The 19,569-nt window shown below is 45.1% G+C and overlaps 1 protein-coding gene across 2 annotated transcripts in view; it reads left to right on the top strand.

Moving 5' to 3' along the window:
- ltbp1 (latent transforming growth factor beta binding protein 1) overlaps nucleotides 1-19,569 on the top strand; it is a 193,250-nt gene that overhangs the window by 54,041 nt on the left and 119,640 nt on the right. For both annotated transcript variants that reach the window (XM_080741091.1, XM_080741090.1), the window contains exon 5: nucleotides 4,192-4,356. In XM_080741091.1, the coding sequence (XP_080597217.1) occupies nucleotides 4,192-4,356 (165 nt within the window). The remainder of the gene's footprint in view (nucleotides 1-4,191; nucleotides 4,357-19,569) is intronic.

Raw genomic sequence — 19,569 nt, 5'->3', positions numbered from 1 at the left:
GACCCAGCGGGAGTTCGACCTATGGGGCAGTCCCCCAAAATATATGCTATTACAACACAGTCGGGGGAAGGTGGGAGGTCCCCCCCCCCCCCACGTATGATGTAAGTGCAAAATGGTCGCCGTGTTAATATGGTCAATAATTAGAAGAATATTAAGGTTTAAATTAAGATTTGGGGACTGCTAAACTCAAATGCTGAAAACACCTGGGAGGTCGAGGGTACATTTTTCACAGTGTACTGTCTACTGCACACTGTTTTCCCAAGTACTGGGTCAGGAGTCAGGACCCATGCTCGCCGCCTGAGAAGTGCTAATCACATGAAACAAAACAAGCGCTCCTTTCCTCCCATCTCACCCAATCACAGGCCGAGTATTTCCCAGCCATCCAAAACAATATTGCCTATAGTGTAAGGTCTTAGAAAATACACCTACTCTACTCTAGGGCCTTATCCCCACCAAGGTTCCTCTGCTGTATATCACTCACATCTGTGTGTGTGTGTGTGTGTGTGTGTGTGTGTGTGTGTGTGTGTGTGTGTGTGTGTGTGTGTGTGTGTGTGTGTGTGTGTGTGTGTGTGTGTGTGTGTGTGTGTGTGTGTGTGTGTGTGTGTGTGTGTGTGTGTGTGTGTGTGTGTGTGTGTGTGTACTGTGTGTACTGTACTGTATAATACTGGCAGGATATTTTAAACCAGCTCTCTGTTAACATTTGGAGTTAAACCACTCACTATATCATATTAGGTCTCGCTTTAATCGACATCTACTTGCACCTTATAGCAAATATTTAGGCAGCCTAAAACCTCTAATCCAGTGGTTTTGCCGGCCTCTCAGGTTTAGAAAACAGGCCTCTTCGCTGCTTGGCCGCGAGCCTGGCGTCTCCCCTCTGTCTGGTGTGAACAACTGACAGCCGCAGACAGACCATCCAGCACAGGAGTCTGGGGTTTTCTGGGGGAGGTTTTAGACCTGCCACTGGGTTGCCAGGAACCAGAGAGGCAGTGGAAGGAAGCACAGTCCAACGCAGTAGTAAACAGTTGTGGCACGCAGTGGAGTAAAAATGGAGAAAATGCAAGAGGTATCTTGACGAGAGGTATTTTAAAACCCATTTGGGCCTAGAATTATTGAATGCTTTAGCAATTGAAAAATAGCAGATCTACAAGCTCACAGCGCGGCACCAAATAGTGCGCAGCACCAAGTGCTGCGCTGAAAAAGTCGTGAAAATGTGTGCAAATCTTTGAATATATGTATTTTCAAAGCGAAAGTTTGTAACTCAAATTCTGCTTCTGGGTGGTCCCTGGAACTAAATATTTTGAGATGGGGGTCCGTGGCCAAATGCATATCATTTTGGGGGTCCTTCACATGAAAAGGTTTGAGAACCACTGACATAGTAGTCTCTCAAGAACAGACTAACTGAGCTCCAGTTGAGTGAAAAGGACCTTTTCTTTGACGATGGCTGGCCAGATTGCTGACATAGAAACATAGGTTTTTCAAAAAGTCTTAGAAGGATTCAAAAGACACTTATAGAATCGGGTCAAAATTAGAATTTTCACGATAAAAAAAAAAAATAGCAGATCTACAAGCTCGCAGCGCGGCACTCGGTGCCACGCTGTGAGCTTGTATATCTGCTATTTTTTTAGTAAAAGCATAAAATAATGATACACAATAAATAATGTGTACCCGTTCTAAATGGATTAAAAAAGCTGTTGTTGATATCATATCGTCGCTGTTGGGTGGAAAAAATGTATCTCCATACCTCCCTCTCCCCCCCCCCCCCACCCCTTCTCTCTCTCTCCCATTAAATCAGTTTCATTGGTTTCACTTTGTCGGTCTGTGGGTTTTACAAATATTTAACAAACAAAAAGTATTGGATTGCATAACTCATAACTCATTGGATCCGTCGAAACACATTTTTCTTGTACTGTTTCCCCCCCGGGAAATCCACCACATTATCCTTATTTTGGGCATGTAATTAAATGTAATTAAATGTTCAAGACTATACTATTTCCGCTATTTGTCATACGGCAAAATATGTACGGGGCAATGAAATAGAAGCGTTAAGAGCTTAAGAGGTGGTCATCTTTTGGTCATACAAGGTTTCCACCTGACAGTGGCGATATACTGTATACCATGGGTCTTCAACAGGGGGTCCGGGACCCCTAGGGGGTCCTCAGATTTACTACAGGGGGTCCTCCAAATCTTTAAGTGATAGAAACTTTTTTCTCCTTTTTTATATTAACCGCTTGAACCTTAGTGTCCATATTCTGAGAACTTTAGCCAAACATAGCAGATCTACAAGCTCAAGCTTGTACAAGCTCAAGCTTGTAGATCGGCTATTTTTAGCTGAGAGCTTTGGTGTAGAGGGGAGAAAGCGCAGACTAAGTACAGAGTGAAAGATCAAGTTTATTAAGTATTGACAGTTCAAGTGGTTAAACACTGAACGCCATAAACGTAGTATACGTCTTTGTTCCTGAGTGCCATAAACGTACTTTACGTCTTTTTAATTAATCAAAAGTTTTTGCATTTTTTCATAATTGTAATTTCAAAAAAATCGCTCTAGAAGTTAGCCGTGAGCCTCCGTGACCGGAGCGATACGGCCGATTTGACTGTAGCACCAGTGTAACACAGTCCGACGGGAAACCGGTATAACCGAACATTGGTTCCGGCCGTTTAAATGTTATCTTAAAACGTTCGTTTATACACATTCCGTGCTTCCCAGACGATGTATAGGTATTCAAAAACGCAGAAAAATGCCCCCGTTCTGTCGATGCCATCCATTTGGCAATCAGAGCCCTTGATAGCGATCGCCAGGGCTCTGAAGTGTGTAGCATGCTAGCTAAAAGGCCTGGCCAAAATGTAAACAACTAGGCCCAGACCAAAAAAAAGATGGACGTCTTCTTCCTTCTTCTGTTAGTTGATCAGATAGTAGGAGACCACCACCTGGTGGTTTTCAAAGGCCATTGCACTCCAGATTACACTAATGATAGGATATATATATAAATATACATGTTTTCCTTTGTAAGAGGGGTAGTGTGGCTTTCGATAGAAGCATAGATTTATATATGTAATTTAAGTTCAAAATATGATTTTGGCCCCCATAAAAAGGTAAAATTAAACAAAAATGGTGGCACCATTTTGATAGATTTGAAATAAAGGGTGGCATTCAGTGAGTTAAATATCTGAAGACACAATTTGACATGAATCCAAAATATGAAACTATATGGAATCTATGATAAGGTTGTGGGGGTCCCTGCTTCATCTCTCTCTCAACTAAGGGGTCCTTGGCCTGAAAACATTGAAGACCCCTGGTATACTGTATAGGTAGACAGTCTGAGACCTGGGACAGATGTTTGTGGTTGACACTCCTCTCTTACTCACTCATACTCTGACACTTGTGCAGGGCTGGGTTTGGGCGGTGAGGGAGGAGGGAGCAGGAGTAGGCGGATGGGTAGACAGGCAGACCCAGGACAGCTTAAGTTTTTTCTCTTAGGGCTGCCATGACTCCATTCATCCCTGCACTGCGGACTCAAAAAGAGGTGACCTGAGGGTGGACAAATTGGGGTACTTTTGCTAAACCCCTTTTTTAAGAAACGGCAAACAAATTGGTAGTATTAGTTTGCCAGAGTCTTTGAAGAGTGTGCTGTGTGGGAACGCAGGGGTTAAAAAAGCAAGAAGAAGAGGTGGAGAGAAAAAAAAAACAGGCACAGAAGCTTGAGCTGCCATACCCACACTGACTGACTGAAATAAAGCATGGCATTGTGATGTGCCAATACCCACCTTTCAGAGAACTTGACTTTTGATGAAGAATTGGAGTCTATCCCAGAGTTTTGTTTGCTGAAACTCTCTCTGCCTACCCCCCCAGCATTTCTTCATTCGTCTCTCCTCGTGTTTCAGAGACTCACCGGATTTAGGAGCATTGTGGGAGAGAGAGAGAGAGAGAGAGAGAGAGAGAGAGAGAGAGAGAGAGACAGAATTGAAAGTGAATGAGTGCAGGGAGAGAAAGCGAGAGAGAAAAGGGAGACATCACCAGATCCGCAATAAACACTGGGAAGCACAACAGCAGAACCTTTTTGTTATTGTTTTGACGGGAGCCTCTGCGGGTTCCCGTGACTCCAGGGTGGTTTAATCCAAATATGGATCTGAGACTAACTCGACTCTGCCTCCTCTCTCTTCTCCTCCTGGTGTGGCCTGTGGTACGGCCGGCAGTGGGCAACCACTCGAGGATCAAGGTGGTGTTCACGCCGACCATCTGCAAGGTGACCTGCGCGGGAGGCCGGTGCCACAACAACTGCGAGAAGGGCAACACCACCACCATCATCAGCGAGAACGGACACGCCACCGACACCCTGACCGCCCCCAACTTCAGAGTAGGTGAGTGATCTTGACTTTAGTATCTCCCGCTTCCTCCTCGAGTACGCCTCACTTCCTTTCTGCTTCTGCACAGTATGTGGGCTATGTGTGCGTGTGTGCGTGCGTGCGTGCGTGCGTGCGTGCGTGCGTGCGTGCGTGTGTGCGTGCGTGTATGCGTGCGTGCGCTTGTATTGATGCTATCGGTATGTCTGTCTCTGAATATTTCATACGTATAACAAGTATTTAATTCTGGTTCATGAATAACATTATACTCGTTCAATGAAGAGTGAAAATATCCGATGTACAAGTTCACAACGTTTCACATTTTGATCTTGTAAATCACACCCAATGTGAAGTGAGTGGTGGTCGTGCTTGCATAACGTCCTCAGACTAGGATTTGAGTCTAGGATGTACAGGCTATGCTACACACACACGTTTTGCTATGGCAAAACGCTGAGGAAAAAGGCTACAGACATACGACATATGACATCACTAGACAAACATGATGCTACGTACACACATTTTGCTATGGCAAAACGCTGAGGAAAAAGGCTACAGACACACGCACAGCCACTCTATGGAGCGGTTTACCACTGCTCAAAAAGGTAGGTTTTTGCCCAAATAGGGACACCAGGGTATAGACGAGTTGCCTGTAAGCTATACATTAACCTACTGTAGGCAGGATAATGAGAGAAAGTGTCTTCAACGTGAGAGCGTTACGTTGTCGGGGGATCATATACAGTAAGTCTTGTGCTTGGTAGTAGGTGAGTGAGTGTTCCTCAGTTTGTTCCAGAGACCCTGGCTATAACTGCAGTGCCTTAACCTGTCCCAGACCTTATAAGGAGCAGTGCTGTCTCCTGCTGCTCCTCCTGACAGTAGACACATACAGACTTGTGAGAAGAAGCAAAACAAGATGAATTCCTGTCTGACTCAGGAGCATCAATGTGGCTGGATTCACACAGCAAGCCCTCTGTTTCCAACAGGGTTGGAAGTGTTAATTGTTATTCTAACATGAGCTACGGTAACTGCTGCAGTTGGAAAACAGGCTAAATGAGTCCTAGGCCTGTGTTATTAGACAGCTAAGTAAAGCGCCAGGTTAAGAATGTTAAAAGCACTGTGTATATGACATGGGGAAAAATAAGAGAAAACAAAATACAAATTTACAATAATAATTAATCTTAAAGCGATTTTATTGCATTGAAGATAATTGAATTTTCATCTATTCTATGCATTTATTTTGTATTACTGTATTTTAAAGATTAGTTTTTTTGGGGGGGCTTTTATGCCTTTATTGTAGGACAGTAGACTGACAGGAAATGGGGGGAGAGATGGGGAGTGACAAAGGTTGTCCGGATCGGGAATCGAACCGGCGACGCCGCCAGGCATCCATGCCCTGCCTCATCAAGTGGTATGCGCCTGGACCAGTAGGCCAGCGGGCGCCCCCCTTTTGTATTATTTTTTTGGTGAGAGCAGGAGAGGTACATTGCAGTCTGTTATATATCACAAAAACCTTTTTATAACATCATCATCATCATCATCATACTATAAGCCCCCAGATCTCTGTCTGGGTGGAAAAAAGGGTCTGACCGCGAATCCCCTGTCCGGGGCATAACTCGGGGAGCGATACACCAAATGGTCCCAGATTTGGGCTGTGAGCTTCATAATGGAACGTGCCAAATTAGTAAGGGCTTCCAAATCCCGGGAATTGAAAATACCATAGTCTCAATAGCATCGTTGTGTATAAGAACTGTGTTCCAAAAATAGACACATGAGCCCATCGATTTGACTCATATGCATATGAAGCATCAACTAATGGTGAAAAAGTACAAATGTATGCAAAGCGTAAGAATTTTCCAGAAGCAGAAAAAAACTACGAATTCTGAAAAAATTATATATCGAACAAAACTGAAAATGACTGATTTTCAACTGATAACTCCAACCCAATAACCATGCAAACTGGTGAAAGTTTAGGCGTAGGCACAGCACACTCCATACTTGAGACGGTCTCATCCCGGGCACCAAACACCCCAACAATCGCGGCATTGCACAACCAAACGTACCATCCATGGAGAAGGGTCTCCTTTTTGGGTTTTCAGATCCGGTCTAGAGACCCACAGCAGAACCCGCGGTGGATACAAGAGCGCCGGTGCACCTCCAAAATGATTCCCCTCATTTAAAAGGTGTATAGTTTGGTATAATTGTTTCATATAATAATCGTCTGGTATATCTCTTATTCTAAATCGTAGCGCGACTAGCAAGGCTAAAGTAACGCTCGACGCGCTCCCAGACCCTTCCCCATGTACTTAGTAACAGAAGTGAACACTTTTATACAGAATGCTAGTTCTATTAATTAAGGGGTGTAAATAAAAGCGAGTCCTTCGCTCAAGGGATACTGTATATACGCCTTTCCGAATTAATTCCTGTTAAAGCGTTCCAGTGCTTAACCCATTCAGAACGGGTACACATTATTGTGTATCATTATTTTATGCTTTAACTATTGAAAAATAGCAGATATACAAGCTCACAGCGCGGCACCGAGTGCCGCGCTGCGAGCTTGTAGATCTGCTATTTTTGAAAAATTGTGAAATTTTGACCCGATTCTATAAGTGTCTTAATTTGAATCCTTCTAAGATTTTTGGAAAAACCTATTATGTTTCTGTCAGCAATCTGGGTAGCCATCGTCAAAGAAAAAAAAAATTCCTTTTCACTCAGTTGGTCTGTTCTTGAGAGACTGCTGTGTCAGTGGTTCTCAAACCTTTTCATGTGAAGGACCCCCAAAATGATATTTATTTGGCCACGGACCCCCATTCAACATATTTAGTTCCACGGACCACTCGGAAGCAAAATTTGAGTTACAAACGTCGCTTTGAAAATACATTATATTCAAAGATTTGCACACATTTTGACGACTTTCTCAAAAATAGCAGATCTACAAGCTCGCAGCGCGGCACTCGGTGCCGCGCTGTGAGCTTGTAGATCTGCTATTTTTCAATAGCTAAAGCATTCAATAATTCTAGGCCTAACACAGTCAGCACCGATGTCACACTGTGGGGATTACATAACGTTTCTGTTTAGAGTCTGATCATCTTCTTTCCCTTCAGGAGAATGTACAGTTGACATCAGCCTCAGATTAGAGATGGGACTCGCTGCTGTCAGAGTGACTGTGTCTTTAAAAAATAAAATAACAGCACACCTGGCAGAGTGTCAGCTTAACCCATTTAGGTCTAGAATTATTCAATGCTTTTACAAGCTCACAGCGCGGCTGTGAGCTTGTATATCTGCTATTTTTCAAGCATAAAACAATGCGAAATAATGCGTTCCCGGTATTGTTGGTTTAGTGTACCTGCCCAGGCATGCAGCCTCTCCTCCTCCTCCCCTCTCCTCTCCTTATCCGCTCTTCCCTTCACGCTGCCTGCTACATCCATGGACTGCACAAAGGAGTGTGTGGACGGGAGCCTAGAAATCTGGAGGCAGAACGTTTTATTTACGGTTCAGGCTCGGCTCCCAAGAGCCGGGGACAAAGTAAATCACAAACGTGTTTATCATACCTGGCTGATGAGAGATGTGGTGAGTGTGCACGTGGTCGTGCACGTGGCTGTGTGTGTGTGTGTGTGTGTGTGTGTGTGTGTGTGTGTGTGTGTGTGTGTTAGGGATGGGACGATACGCGATATTATCGTTTATCGTGATTAAAAAAAACATAATCGTATAATAGTGGAGATTCAATTTATCGTGATATCGTCCTCCGTCATGCACTGGGATCAATTTACCTTTTATTTGCCGAGCTGTACCACTTAAACTCTCTAAAATTGGTAAAAGGTACTAATATACGTACTTGATACAGTCTTTTTTCACTCTCTATCAAAAGTTTTTGCCAAAAAATTGCAGATCTACAAGCTTACAACGCGTCGCAACGCGTTGTGAGCTTGTAGATCGGCTATTTTGCACCTCAATAATGATGATAATGGATTTTGATTATCGCGATAATATCGTAAATCGTGATTTCTTTTGTCACGATAATCGTGATATGAATTTTCATATCGTCCCATCTTGTGTGTGTGTGTGTGTGTGTGTGTGTGTGTGTGTGTGTGTGTGTGTGTGTGTGTGTGTGTGTGTGTGTGTGTGTGTGTGTGTGTGTGTGTGTGTGTGTGTGTGTGTGTGTGTGTGTGTGTGTGTGTGTGGTTGGTACTGTGTCAGGTGGTTGGTACTTGGATAATGGCAGGTACGGGCAGGTATCAAACCCATAGAGAAGAAGATTGATATTGTTTTGATATTGATGACTCGTACAGTGCGGTCTGGAAGTGATTGTTGTATCTGTGAATGATAATTTTGGAGTACGTGCGAAAGATTTTCCTCAAATCTGCATGGAAAGGGGCTTAGCCAATCGACAGTAGGACGGTGGGGGATGGGGGCTACTGTCCCGCACTTTAATTGCTACCATTTTCAGGCAGTTTAAAACAATGTGTCCATTGAGAGTAGGAATCGGAAACAAATTTGGTAGAAATAAAGGCATCATGCGGGGAGGGATGAGGGGAAAAAACACACCCGGATTTTTTTTTTTTTTTTCTTTTTCTTTAGGCAGGCTTTAGCCTGATTTACAAGCAGTGGGAGCTCCGTTTTTCACCACATTCCTTCTGGGCTGTGATCCTGCCTAGTCAGCGCTGAGGGCTGGACGACTCCAGGACTGACTGGTGGTTTTGGGGGCTGCCACACAACCCCCCCCGTCCCCCCCGTCCCCCCCCGTCCCCCCCCCCCCCGTCCCCCCCCGTCCCCCCATCCATCCACAGTCACCAACCCAGACAGACCCCTAAAGCCTCGATCAGAGTCGGGTCCGCGGTGGATAGCGCGGTGTAGTGCGGTGTAGTCTTTTTGAGTCATAAAACTACAACGTTAACGCTCAAAAAGACTACACCGCACTACACGACCCGACGATCGAGGCTTAACCATCTCCATCTAGATCGCTGTAGGGATGGGACCATATGAAAATGTCACATCGCGATTATTGTGACAAAAGAAATCGCGCTTTTACGATGTTATCGCGATAATCAAAATGCATTATCCTGAGGTGCAACATTTGCCCAAAAAATAGTCGATCTACAAGCTCACAACGCGTCGCAACGCAAACGCGTTGTGAGCTTGTAGATCGGCTATTTTTTTGGCAAAGACTTTTGATAGAGAGTGAAAAAAGACTGTATCAAGTACGTATAAGTACCTTTTACCGATTCTAGAGTGTTTTAAGTGGTACCGGATATGCAGCTCGGCAAATAAAAGGTGAATTGCTCCCAGTGCATGACGGAGGACGATATCACGCTAAATCAAATCTCCACGATACGATTATCGCAAGTGTTTTCTATCACGATAAACGATAATATCGCGTATCGTCCCATCCCCTAGATCACTGTCTTCGAATCTCTCCCCCTCTCCCTGTCTCTCTGGGTGATTTGGTCATTTACTGTACAGTACGTGTCAGTCTGTCTGTCTGTCTGTCTGTCTGTCTATCTTATCTGTCTTGCTGGCTGTCACAGTCTAAGCCGGTCTCTTTCTCTCCCTCTCTCTCTCTTCTGTATTCTTTCCCTTACCTTGCTACCAAATCTACATCTAGCTATCTCCTAGCTATTGCTCTCTTCTCATTGCATTACGCCCTCCCTCGCTTCTCCCCTTCTCTCTCTCTCTCTCTCTCTCTCTCTCTCTCTCTCTCTCTCTCTCTCTCTCTCTCTCTCATGGATGGCCCTGTCGCGAGCATCTGGAGGAGAAGAGGACCACAGTTTACTGTCTGTTTGGCATGCTGTCTGCGTCTCACGTCAGATACAGGCCTCTGTATCAGCTCCTCACTGATAAGGCCATACCACTTTTTTTTTAATTAACTCACTGTCGCTGGCTGTTTTTTCTGTCTATCCCCTACGTTGCCTTGTCATTTATTGTCCAGGGAGTACATTTTAGTGTTGTTTTTCCATACCTCATCAGTTTGCGTCAAAAAAGCCCGGCTCCCCTGGCATATTCTGTCCCAGGTGTTTGTAACGGCTGTCCAAGTGCTGAGAGCTTCCTGGCCGCTGCTCCTGGCTGCCTTGTTAACCACTTTCAACCTGGCGTCCTGCTTTGGGCACGTCATTATAGGCTATAAACCTTTAAAAAAAAGCCTGTAAAAGAAATTCAAAAAATGTTTTAAAAAAAAAATCTACAAATTTGAACAAAATTGCAGATCCACAAGCGCACACAACACCTTGTGAGCTTGTAGACTGGCGATGTTCACTATTTGTTGTACCAAGTATATCGTCGTTGTCGGGTGGAAACCTTGTATCTCCAAGTTTCAAATGTGTTCCTTCTTTCGCAAAGTAATGCCCTGCCTCATCATACAAGGCCGTCGCACAAAAGTAGTGAAAACAGCAGATCTTAGTTACAAAACTAACAGTGTTGGACGTACAAGGTTTCCACCCGACAACGACGATATATACAAAGTGGTTAAAGATGGCTATGGCTACTGTGACTGACACACATGGCTCATTTGTGTCAGTTGTGGTCCAGACAATATCACAGCGTCTGCGGTTGGTTTAAGCTCAGTTGAATGTTTTTATTTTGGGATGTGTGTGTGTGTGGGGGGGGGGGAGGGGGGGACTGTTAGGATGGATGGTAAGCTGAGTGGGGAGGTGAATCCATTTTCAACATTGACGTAATATCCCTGCAAATATGAGCCATTGAGGAAGTCGCCGACTGGGAAACGACGCTGGGTTATTTCCTCGTCGGCCCAGGGGCCAATTCCATTAGCGTCTTAATTCCTCCGATAACCCAGCTTGATTTGGTGATGAGGTGAGGAGGGCCACAGAGGAGGGGATCCCATTCCTCTCTTTCTGTTGACTTTGGGGCAGAAGGGAGGTGTGATTGTGGTGCGTGGCGGGCCGCTGCGCGAGAAACTTGATTAATGAGCGTTAGACTTTAATAATAGCACTTTCAGGGCCCTCACCGGGGCCCGGCGGACAGAAGTAAGGTGTTTGGTCAGTCAGAGCGTCAGACCCAATAATTGCAAGCATATGAAAGTTCAGTCGGGGGTGTGTGTGTGTGTGTGTGTGTGTGTGTGCGAGCACGCACGTGTTTGCGTGTGTGTGCGCGCGTGTGTTAGGGATGGGACGATATGAACATTTCATATCGCGATTATTGTGACAAAAGAAATCGCGATTTACGATATTATCGCGATAATCAAAATCCATTATCCAGGGGCGGAACATTTGCCCAAAAATAGCCGATCTACAAGCTTGCGACGCGTTGTGAGCTTGTAGATCAGCTATTTTTTGGCAAAGACTTTTGATAGAGAGTGAAAAAAGACTATCAAGTATATATATATATATATATTATACCTTTTACCAATTATAGTGTTTAAGTGGTTCCGGATATGCAGCTCGGCAAATAAAAGGTGAATTGATCCCCGTGCATGACGGAGGACGATATCACAATAAATTAAATCTCCACGATTATCGCAAGTGCTTTTTTTAACGCGATAAACTATAATATTGCTTATCGTCCCATCTCTAGTGTGTGTGCGCGACGCGTGCTTGTGTGTGTGCTTGCACGTACAGTACCGTTGTGGGTCTTCTGTGCCCCCGACAATGCCCTCAATAAGTGCCGGTGCCAGATATTGGACTGACACCGCCCCGCGCGATGCTTTATGGGCTCTCTGGCTCCCAGTCTGTGCAGGCCAGGCCGCGGGCGCATGATCATCTGGTGGACAATAAAAACTCTGTGCGCAGAGAATAGCGAAGGAGGAAATGAGGAAAGAGAGAGAGAGAGGGAGAGAATGAGAGACAGAGAGAAAGAGAGAGGAACCGAGCGGTCGGTCGGCGGTTGCCAGGTTGGGAGCGTGCTAGGGAGTTTATTAGCTGTGCAGGCAGGGGCGTCACACCAAACTCTGGGTACAAGGATTCACTGCGGGCCCCCCATGAATGTTAACTATTGAAAAATAGCAGATATACAAGCTCACAGCGCGGCACTCGGTGATCTGCTATTTTTGAAAAATTGTGAAAATGTGTGCAAGAAAACCCATGTTTCCATGTCAGTGATGCTCAAACTTTTTCACGTGAAGGACCCCCAAAATGATATGAATTTGGCCACGGACCCCCATCTCAAAATATTTAGTTCCAGGGACCCCCCCAGAAGCAAAATTTGAGGTACAAATGTTCGCTTAAAAAAATACATATTCAAAGATTTGCACACATTTTCACGACTTTTTCAAAAATAGCAGATCTACAAGCTCGCAGCGCGGCACTCGGTGCCGCGCTGTGAGCTTGTATATCTGCTATTTTTCAATAGCTAAAGTTACTAGGGCCCCTCCACCTTGGGCCCTGGTAACTCAGTCCCACTGTCCTACCCCTTGTGCCGCCCCTGTGTGCAGGCCCGGGCCTTATAAGGAGCCCGGGACGGCTGGAGTGGACTGACTGCTCCCTCTGGTAACTGTCATTTCTTCCCTGTCAGTTTTCATTAGCCGAAGAATTGACGTGCCCCTCCCCCTCCCTCTCCTTTCATTTTCGAAACGTGTAATTACTTTTTTTTTCTTCTTTTCCTCTGGATGTTTGTAGGGATGGAGGGAGAGGGAGGGGGGGGGGGGGGGTGCGAAGCGTGCCCCCCCCCCTTATTCTGCTCTCCCAAACCAACCCCTCCCTTCAGGGACGTGCAGGGAATGTTAGAGAGGCAGGGGCTGACATTTCTAAAAGGGCCTTTTGGTGAAAATATCAAAAATAGCAGACCTCCAAGCTCACAACGCGCCGCACTGCGGCTCATTGTGAGCTTGGAGGTCGGCTATTTTCGATGCTTGGTTTCTACGCAGAGAGGACAATTCTTTCAACATAAGATGCTGCGTTCAAGTTCAGGAGAGTTTGGACAAGGCAATTCTCTTGAATGCTGCCTTCAGCTATGGCATGGAAAGAGGACATTTCTTTCACCATAGTAAAAACTGCATTCATGGTCTGGAAAGGGCACTTTCTTTTTCTTTTTTTTTTTTAAGATTTGTTTTTGGGCTTTTTATGCCTTTATTTGATAGGATAGTAGACTGACAGGAAATGGGTAGAGAGATGGGGAATGACATGTGGCAAAGGTCGTCAGGATCCGGAATCGAACCGGCGACGCCAGCAGGCATCATAGCCTAGTATGTGGTATGCGCCTTGACCACCAGGCCAGCGGGCGCCCCTGGAAAGGGCACTTTTTACAGAAGATAAAGGGGCAGGGGCTCAAGCCCTCTTTGATGTCTATGTGTGCACGTGCCTGCCTGCCTTGCATACCTACCTTGCAGTGGTGTATATGGCGGCTGGTGGATTGTGGGGGAGCGGCGAGGGGGGAATAGTGGTGGGAAAAGTACTCAAATGTTTGACTTAAGTATATGTATAAATACTGCAATATAGGAAATTCTGTTACAAGTAAAATTCCAGAATGTACAAAAGTAAAAGTACTCATTATGCAGAATGTCCCATTTCGCAAGATGTATAAAACTCTTTTGAAAATGGCACATCTACAAGCTCACAATGTGCGACGCATTGTGAGTTTGTAGATCGGCTATTCTCAAATGGCCGAAATGTGTATAGGGCTGAAGTTTTTTGTAATCAAATATCCACCTGTTTCCGTGAGAATTTACTGTAGCATTATTTGCGGGACACTTCCGGTTAACAGCAGACATACAAGCTCACGTCGCATCGCAGATGCAACCGTTGTGAGCTTGTAGATCACTCTCGGCTGCGGCGCCGGAAGCTGCCTGCACATTCTGCGCAATGCACGATGGGATGTTAGAAAGTTGTGGATACAAAGCAAACTAGAAGCAGTGCTCTTCCGAGCACAGGTCTCCACCAGGCTGTGCGTCCTGGTGGTGCAATCCTGCAAACTTTGGAAGCTAATATTAGCCAATCAGGATGGCATATGAAATATCAGACGGATCGGACTTGATCACATGACTATAGAGATACTGTGTACCGATTTGCATGATTTTTGGATAAAATCTCAAGGAGTAATATCCAAAAATGTGTTTTACATAAGTCGGCCCAAAGGTGGCGCTATAAAAGGCTTATGTGAAAAATGCAGGGCAAAGGTTTATCGTTAGCTTCTAGGGAGTGCGCTTGCAAAGTTTGAAACTGATCAGTGGAGTTATAGGTAAAACCACAAATCGGCCTGTTATAGCGCCACCATGAGGCTGATTTAAAAAAAATTAAGTGGCATTTCTTCTTCGACCTAGTGGGAACGTGTGTGCGCGATTTCATGATGATTGCACTTTGCGTTTGGGATTTGAGGCATTTTGTTCCAAACGGCTCAATCCTACAAACTTTGGAAGCCAATCTTAGCCAATCAGGATGGAATATGCAAAATCGGACAGATCTGTGTCGATCACATGACTGTGGAGATACTGCCTACCGATTTGTAGGATTTTTGGCCAAAATCTGTAAGAGTAGTGCACCAAAATGTGTTTTGCGAACATCGGCCACTAGGTGGCGCTAGAAAAGGCCCATTTGAAAAATTTAGGGCAGAGGTTCTAGATTGGCATCCAGGGAGTGTGTGTGCTCACTTTGGCAGCGTCCGGGCCAACGGCGACTGAGATTAGGTGCTCACAAACTGCGAGGACGCACGGACGCACGGACGGACGGACGCACGCACGGACGGACGGACGGACACACGGACGGAGGGGAAAACATACTCTCCCTCAGCCTTCGGCTGGTGGAGACAATAAACGTAGTGGAGTAAAATGCAGTGGAGTAAAAGTGAAAGTATTGGAAATTGGAAACACTCAAGTAGGTACTGTACAAATACCTCAAAATTGTACTCAAGTACAGTACTTAAATAAATACTTCGCTACTTTACACAACTGGGGGGGGGGGGGGGCAGAGGGAACGGAGGCAGAGGCGTCAATTGGGTATGGCAAGGTATGGCAGCTGCCATACCTTGGCTACAGCGGGAAAACAATCAAATGTAAAATTCTTAAAATGAATTCATCATGCCTGTTGCTAAGGTATGGCAACATGACCGGTGTCTTGCATGCGCGCCTTCGCGCGCATGCAAGACACCGGTCATGTTGCCGTACCTTAGCTTTTGCTGAACTGACGCCAGTGAACGGAGGGGTTCTCAGATTCCCCACATGGGGTTCCTTCCTACTGTAAACTGTGTGCTGGGTCTAGGGTTGCAGGGTCTGGGCCAACCTGCCCCGCTGCTCTAACCACTAAGTGGGGTTTTTTTTTTGTGCGAAGCGCCAGGCAGACGGTGATTCTTAAAATCTCATTAGGCACCCTGGGGCCCTGCATGCGCTGAGCCGCTCGCCGGCTGCCCAACGTCCCCCCAGTGTTCATTTAACTCACAGAGTGGACACATAATGGAACCAAATGGACCCGTAATTGGGGTCTGTGTTTGGTCCCATTTGTGTACACTATACTCTCTTACTTCCAGACCTGTAAAGGGTCCCATACGGACCCATTTGTGGAAAAAAAAGTAACTAAGTAAAAGTATCAATACTGTAATATAGAAATACGTGTGCGTGTGTGTGTGTGTGTGTGTGTGTGTGTGTGCGCGCGCGTGCGTGCGTGCGTGCGTGCGTGCGTGCGTGCAGCAACAGTTGTGTGAGACCCAGGCCCTTTAAAGCCTGTGTTTGGGTCTGCAACAAAGGACACACATAATCGATTCCATAAGAGTGGAGCTGATCTCGACACTCGAGTCTGCGGCTACCGGCTAATTAAACCATACGACACTTACACAACAGTCAACCCCACTCTCCACTGAGTCAGTCACTTTACTTTTGACTTGGTGGTCATGGAGTTTCATAGAGTGAAAGCACAAGGTGCCCGCTTATAACCTATGAGTGGATGGTTTGACTTCCCAGAGCAGTTTGGTAAATCCGAACAGGTAAAATCCTTGAACCGGGCCCTGATATATAGACCAGTGGTTGTCCAGGTGTATTAATGTGATTACGATTATATTAACAAACTCAAGAAAGTAACTTCCCCGGGTATAAAAGAAAAAAAGAAAGGAACCCTCGCGGGCAGAAACCTTTTTTTATGTCCAATACTTGTTACTTTTCTGGGAATGGATGGAACAAAGAAGATTCCAGTGAATCCAACGTAGTTATTATTTGGTCTTTGGTTAAATATGTATAAAAACCCACAGACTGACTTAACCACTCTCAACCTGGCATCCCTATTTGGGGCATGTCATTAAAGGTGACAAGTTCCCATATGTTTAGAGATATTTCGAGACTTCAACTTTTGAATTAATTCATTATAATTAATAAAGAGAAAAACATGGCAAGTTGAATAATATGGACATACAATGTTTCTGCCAGGAGGTGACAATCAATCTACTACTTACTTTATGCAAAGGACATACGGCTGCTTCATTCAGAATTGTGATTTATTTAACCCATTTAGGCCTAGAATTAGGCCTAAATGGCTATAGCTTTAGCTATAGAAAAATAGCAGATATACAAGCTCACAGCAAGCTTGTAGATCTGCTATTTTTGAAAAAGTCGTGAAAATTTGTGCAAATCTTTGAATATTATGTATTTTTAAAGCGAACGTTTGTAACTAAAATTTTGCTTCTTGGTGGTCCCTGGAACTAAATATTTTGAGATGGGGGGTCCGTGGCCAAACAAATATCAGTTTGGGGGTCCTTCACATGAAATGGTTTGAGAACCACTGACATAGTAGTCTCTCAAGAACAGACTAACTGAGCTCCAGTTAAGTGAAAAGGACCTTTTCTTTGACGATGGCAAGCCAGATTGCTGACATAGAAACACAGGTTAAAAATGGTTGGGTAAAAATTCGAATTTTCAAGATTAAAAAAAAAATAACAGATCTACAAGCTCGCAGCGCAGCACTCGGTGCCGCGCTGTGATCTTGTATATCTGCTATTTTTCAATAGTTAAAGCATAAAATAATGATACACAATAATGTGTACCCGTTCAAAATGGGTTTTAATGTGGCTATCTACCGGTACGTCTGGCCACAGCAGCTAACCGCCAACCCTGAGTCAGCCCCAGCACTTGCATTTTTCAGATGTCTTTGTATCTGCGGGGTGTTTTTACGCTCAGAGTATTCATGTAAAAAGGCCGTTGATGTGGTGTTCCAGATGCCTTCCCCATCTGGCCGTACCACTCAGTGTCTGATTCAACCGCTCTCCTGACAGCATAACCACACAGCAAATCCAATCTCGTGACGCTTATCGCCTCTCTCACGTCTTTCTTTAGCCATTCCTCACTGTTGGGGTAAACCTTCCATGTACCACTTTAGCTCCAAATGAAAAGGAGATTAAAAAAAGTGTCCCAGTGCATCCAATGCAGTTATTATTTAGTCACATGCTATTCTTCTTTTTTTTTTATATATATATATATGTATTTTGTTGGGTGTTTTTCTGCCTTTATTGATAGGTTTACAGTAGGCTGACTGGAAACAGGGAGAGAGATGGGGGGGTGGCACGCAGCAAAGGTCGTCAGGATCGGGACTCGAACCTGCGACATTGCAAGGGCTGGATTACCAGCCTAGGTGCCTGGACCACTACCCTGTGGCGCAGGCCGTCACGTGCTCTTCTTAATAGTTTTCGTTGGTTAAATATCTATAAAGCCCAGAGACAGACTTGACTGTCCCTGTTTTAGGCATGCCATTATAGGTGAAAATAAATAGCACCAACAGCCCCTCTGCAAGCTCACAACGTGTTCCATTTTGCACGACAAACATATAACGAAATATGGGCATGCAAGGTTTCTGCGTACCCGTAGTGACAGATTTAAATAGATTTACATTTTGTGTGGGTGTCGCTCTCCATTCCGACATGTCGCCACTCCGAAATTGACTTCTTATTGTCGGAGTGGCGACACTTCCATAGAGGTTAAGTTTTAGGGTAAGGGTTAGAGATAGGGTTAGTGTCGGAATGGAGACATGTCGGAAAGGAGACATGTCGGAGTGGCGGGGTGTTTGTGTGCGCGCGCATGTGCGTGTGTGTGTGCGTGCATGTCTCTGTGTGTTTGACTCAGATAAGATCAGAGCGTTTGAAACTGTGGCATTTCCCTTCCTTCCACTGTCAGGTTCTCTCACCACGCTCCTGGCCTCAGTAGCATGTCGTCTGACCACAACAAGATGACTGTGCAACCACTGTGGCTGAGGAGCAGTAACAGATGACTCTTAATGAGCTGTAGTCTGAGAGAAGGGAGGGACTTGTGGTCATCACAGCCAAACCCGCAGAGCAGCCTTTAAAACCGCCCGGTGAACAGACAGGCACCCATGGGTGCCACGCTGGATTCCAGTTGGACGTTGTCATTACGCCCATATGACATGATTAGGGATGGTACAATATGAAAATGTCATATCACGATTATTGTGACGAAAGAAATCGCGATTTACGATGTTATCGTGATGATCAAAATCCATTATCCTGGGGAGGAACATTTGCCAAAAAATAGCAGATCTACAAGCTCACAACGCATCGCAAAGACATTTGATAGAGAGTGAAAAAAAGACAGTATCAAGTACGTATAGTATACCTTTTATATAGTACCTTTTACAGAAGGTTTAAGTGGTGCTGAATAGAGAGAGGGCGAGATCATTTAGCGACCTTGATCTCGCTCCTACTGGCTGAATATGCAGCTCGGTAAATAAAAGGTGAATTGATCCCAGTGCAAGACGGAGGACGATATCACGATAAATTAAATCTCCACGATACGATTATCGTGAGTGTTTTTTTATCACGATAAATGATAATATCACTTATCATCCCGTCCCTAGACATGATCATCGCCATGGCCAGCGAGCGTGGCTGTAGTTCATGTAGCGCGAGCTGCTTATACATTAATCATGTCAAAGTATGGTGGTATCCTCGGCGGTGGTGAGGCTAACCGACGCTGTTGTTTTTCAAGGGTTTCCCCTCGTGGTAACGACTTGTTTGTTTCGCTGATTATGATCTGCTTTCAGACAGACAGAAACGCAAAGTAAACAAGTTAAGAGTTTGAATGAGACCACGTTGTGTTGAATGCCGATGTGACTTTATGTCAGACATTGTGAGCTAGTGTTCTTCTATTCACTGTAGGGCCAGTGAGAGGTCACATGCGTTTGTGTGTGTGTGTGTGTGTGTGTGTGTGTGTGTGTGTGTGTGTGTGTGTGTGTGTGTGTGTGTGTGTGTGTGTGTGTGTGTGTGTGTGTGTGTGTGTGTGTGTGTCTGTGTCTGTGTCTGTGTGTGTGTGTGTGTGTGTGTGTGTGTGCTCTTATACTGTAAGTGCATAGGCTCTAAAGAGACTTT

Source organism: Nannobrachium achirus (genome assembly GCF_963921795.1).
Source record: "Nannobrachium achirus genome assembly, chromosome: 13".
Lineage (NCBI taxonomy): Eukaryota > Metazoa > Chordata > Actinopteri > Myctophiformes > Myctophidae > Nannobrachium > Nannobrachium achirus.
The sequence above is the reverse complement of the archived record's forward strand: the minus strand, read 5'-3'. Positions and strand labels throughout refer to the sequence as shown.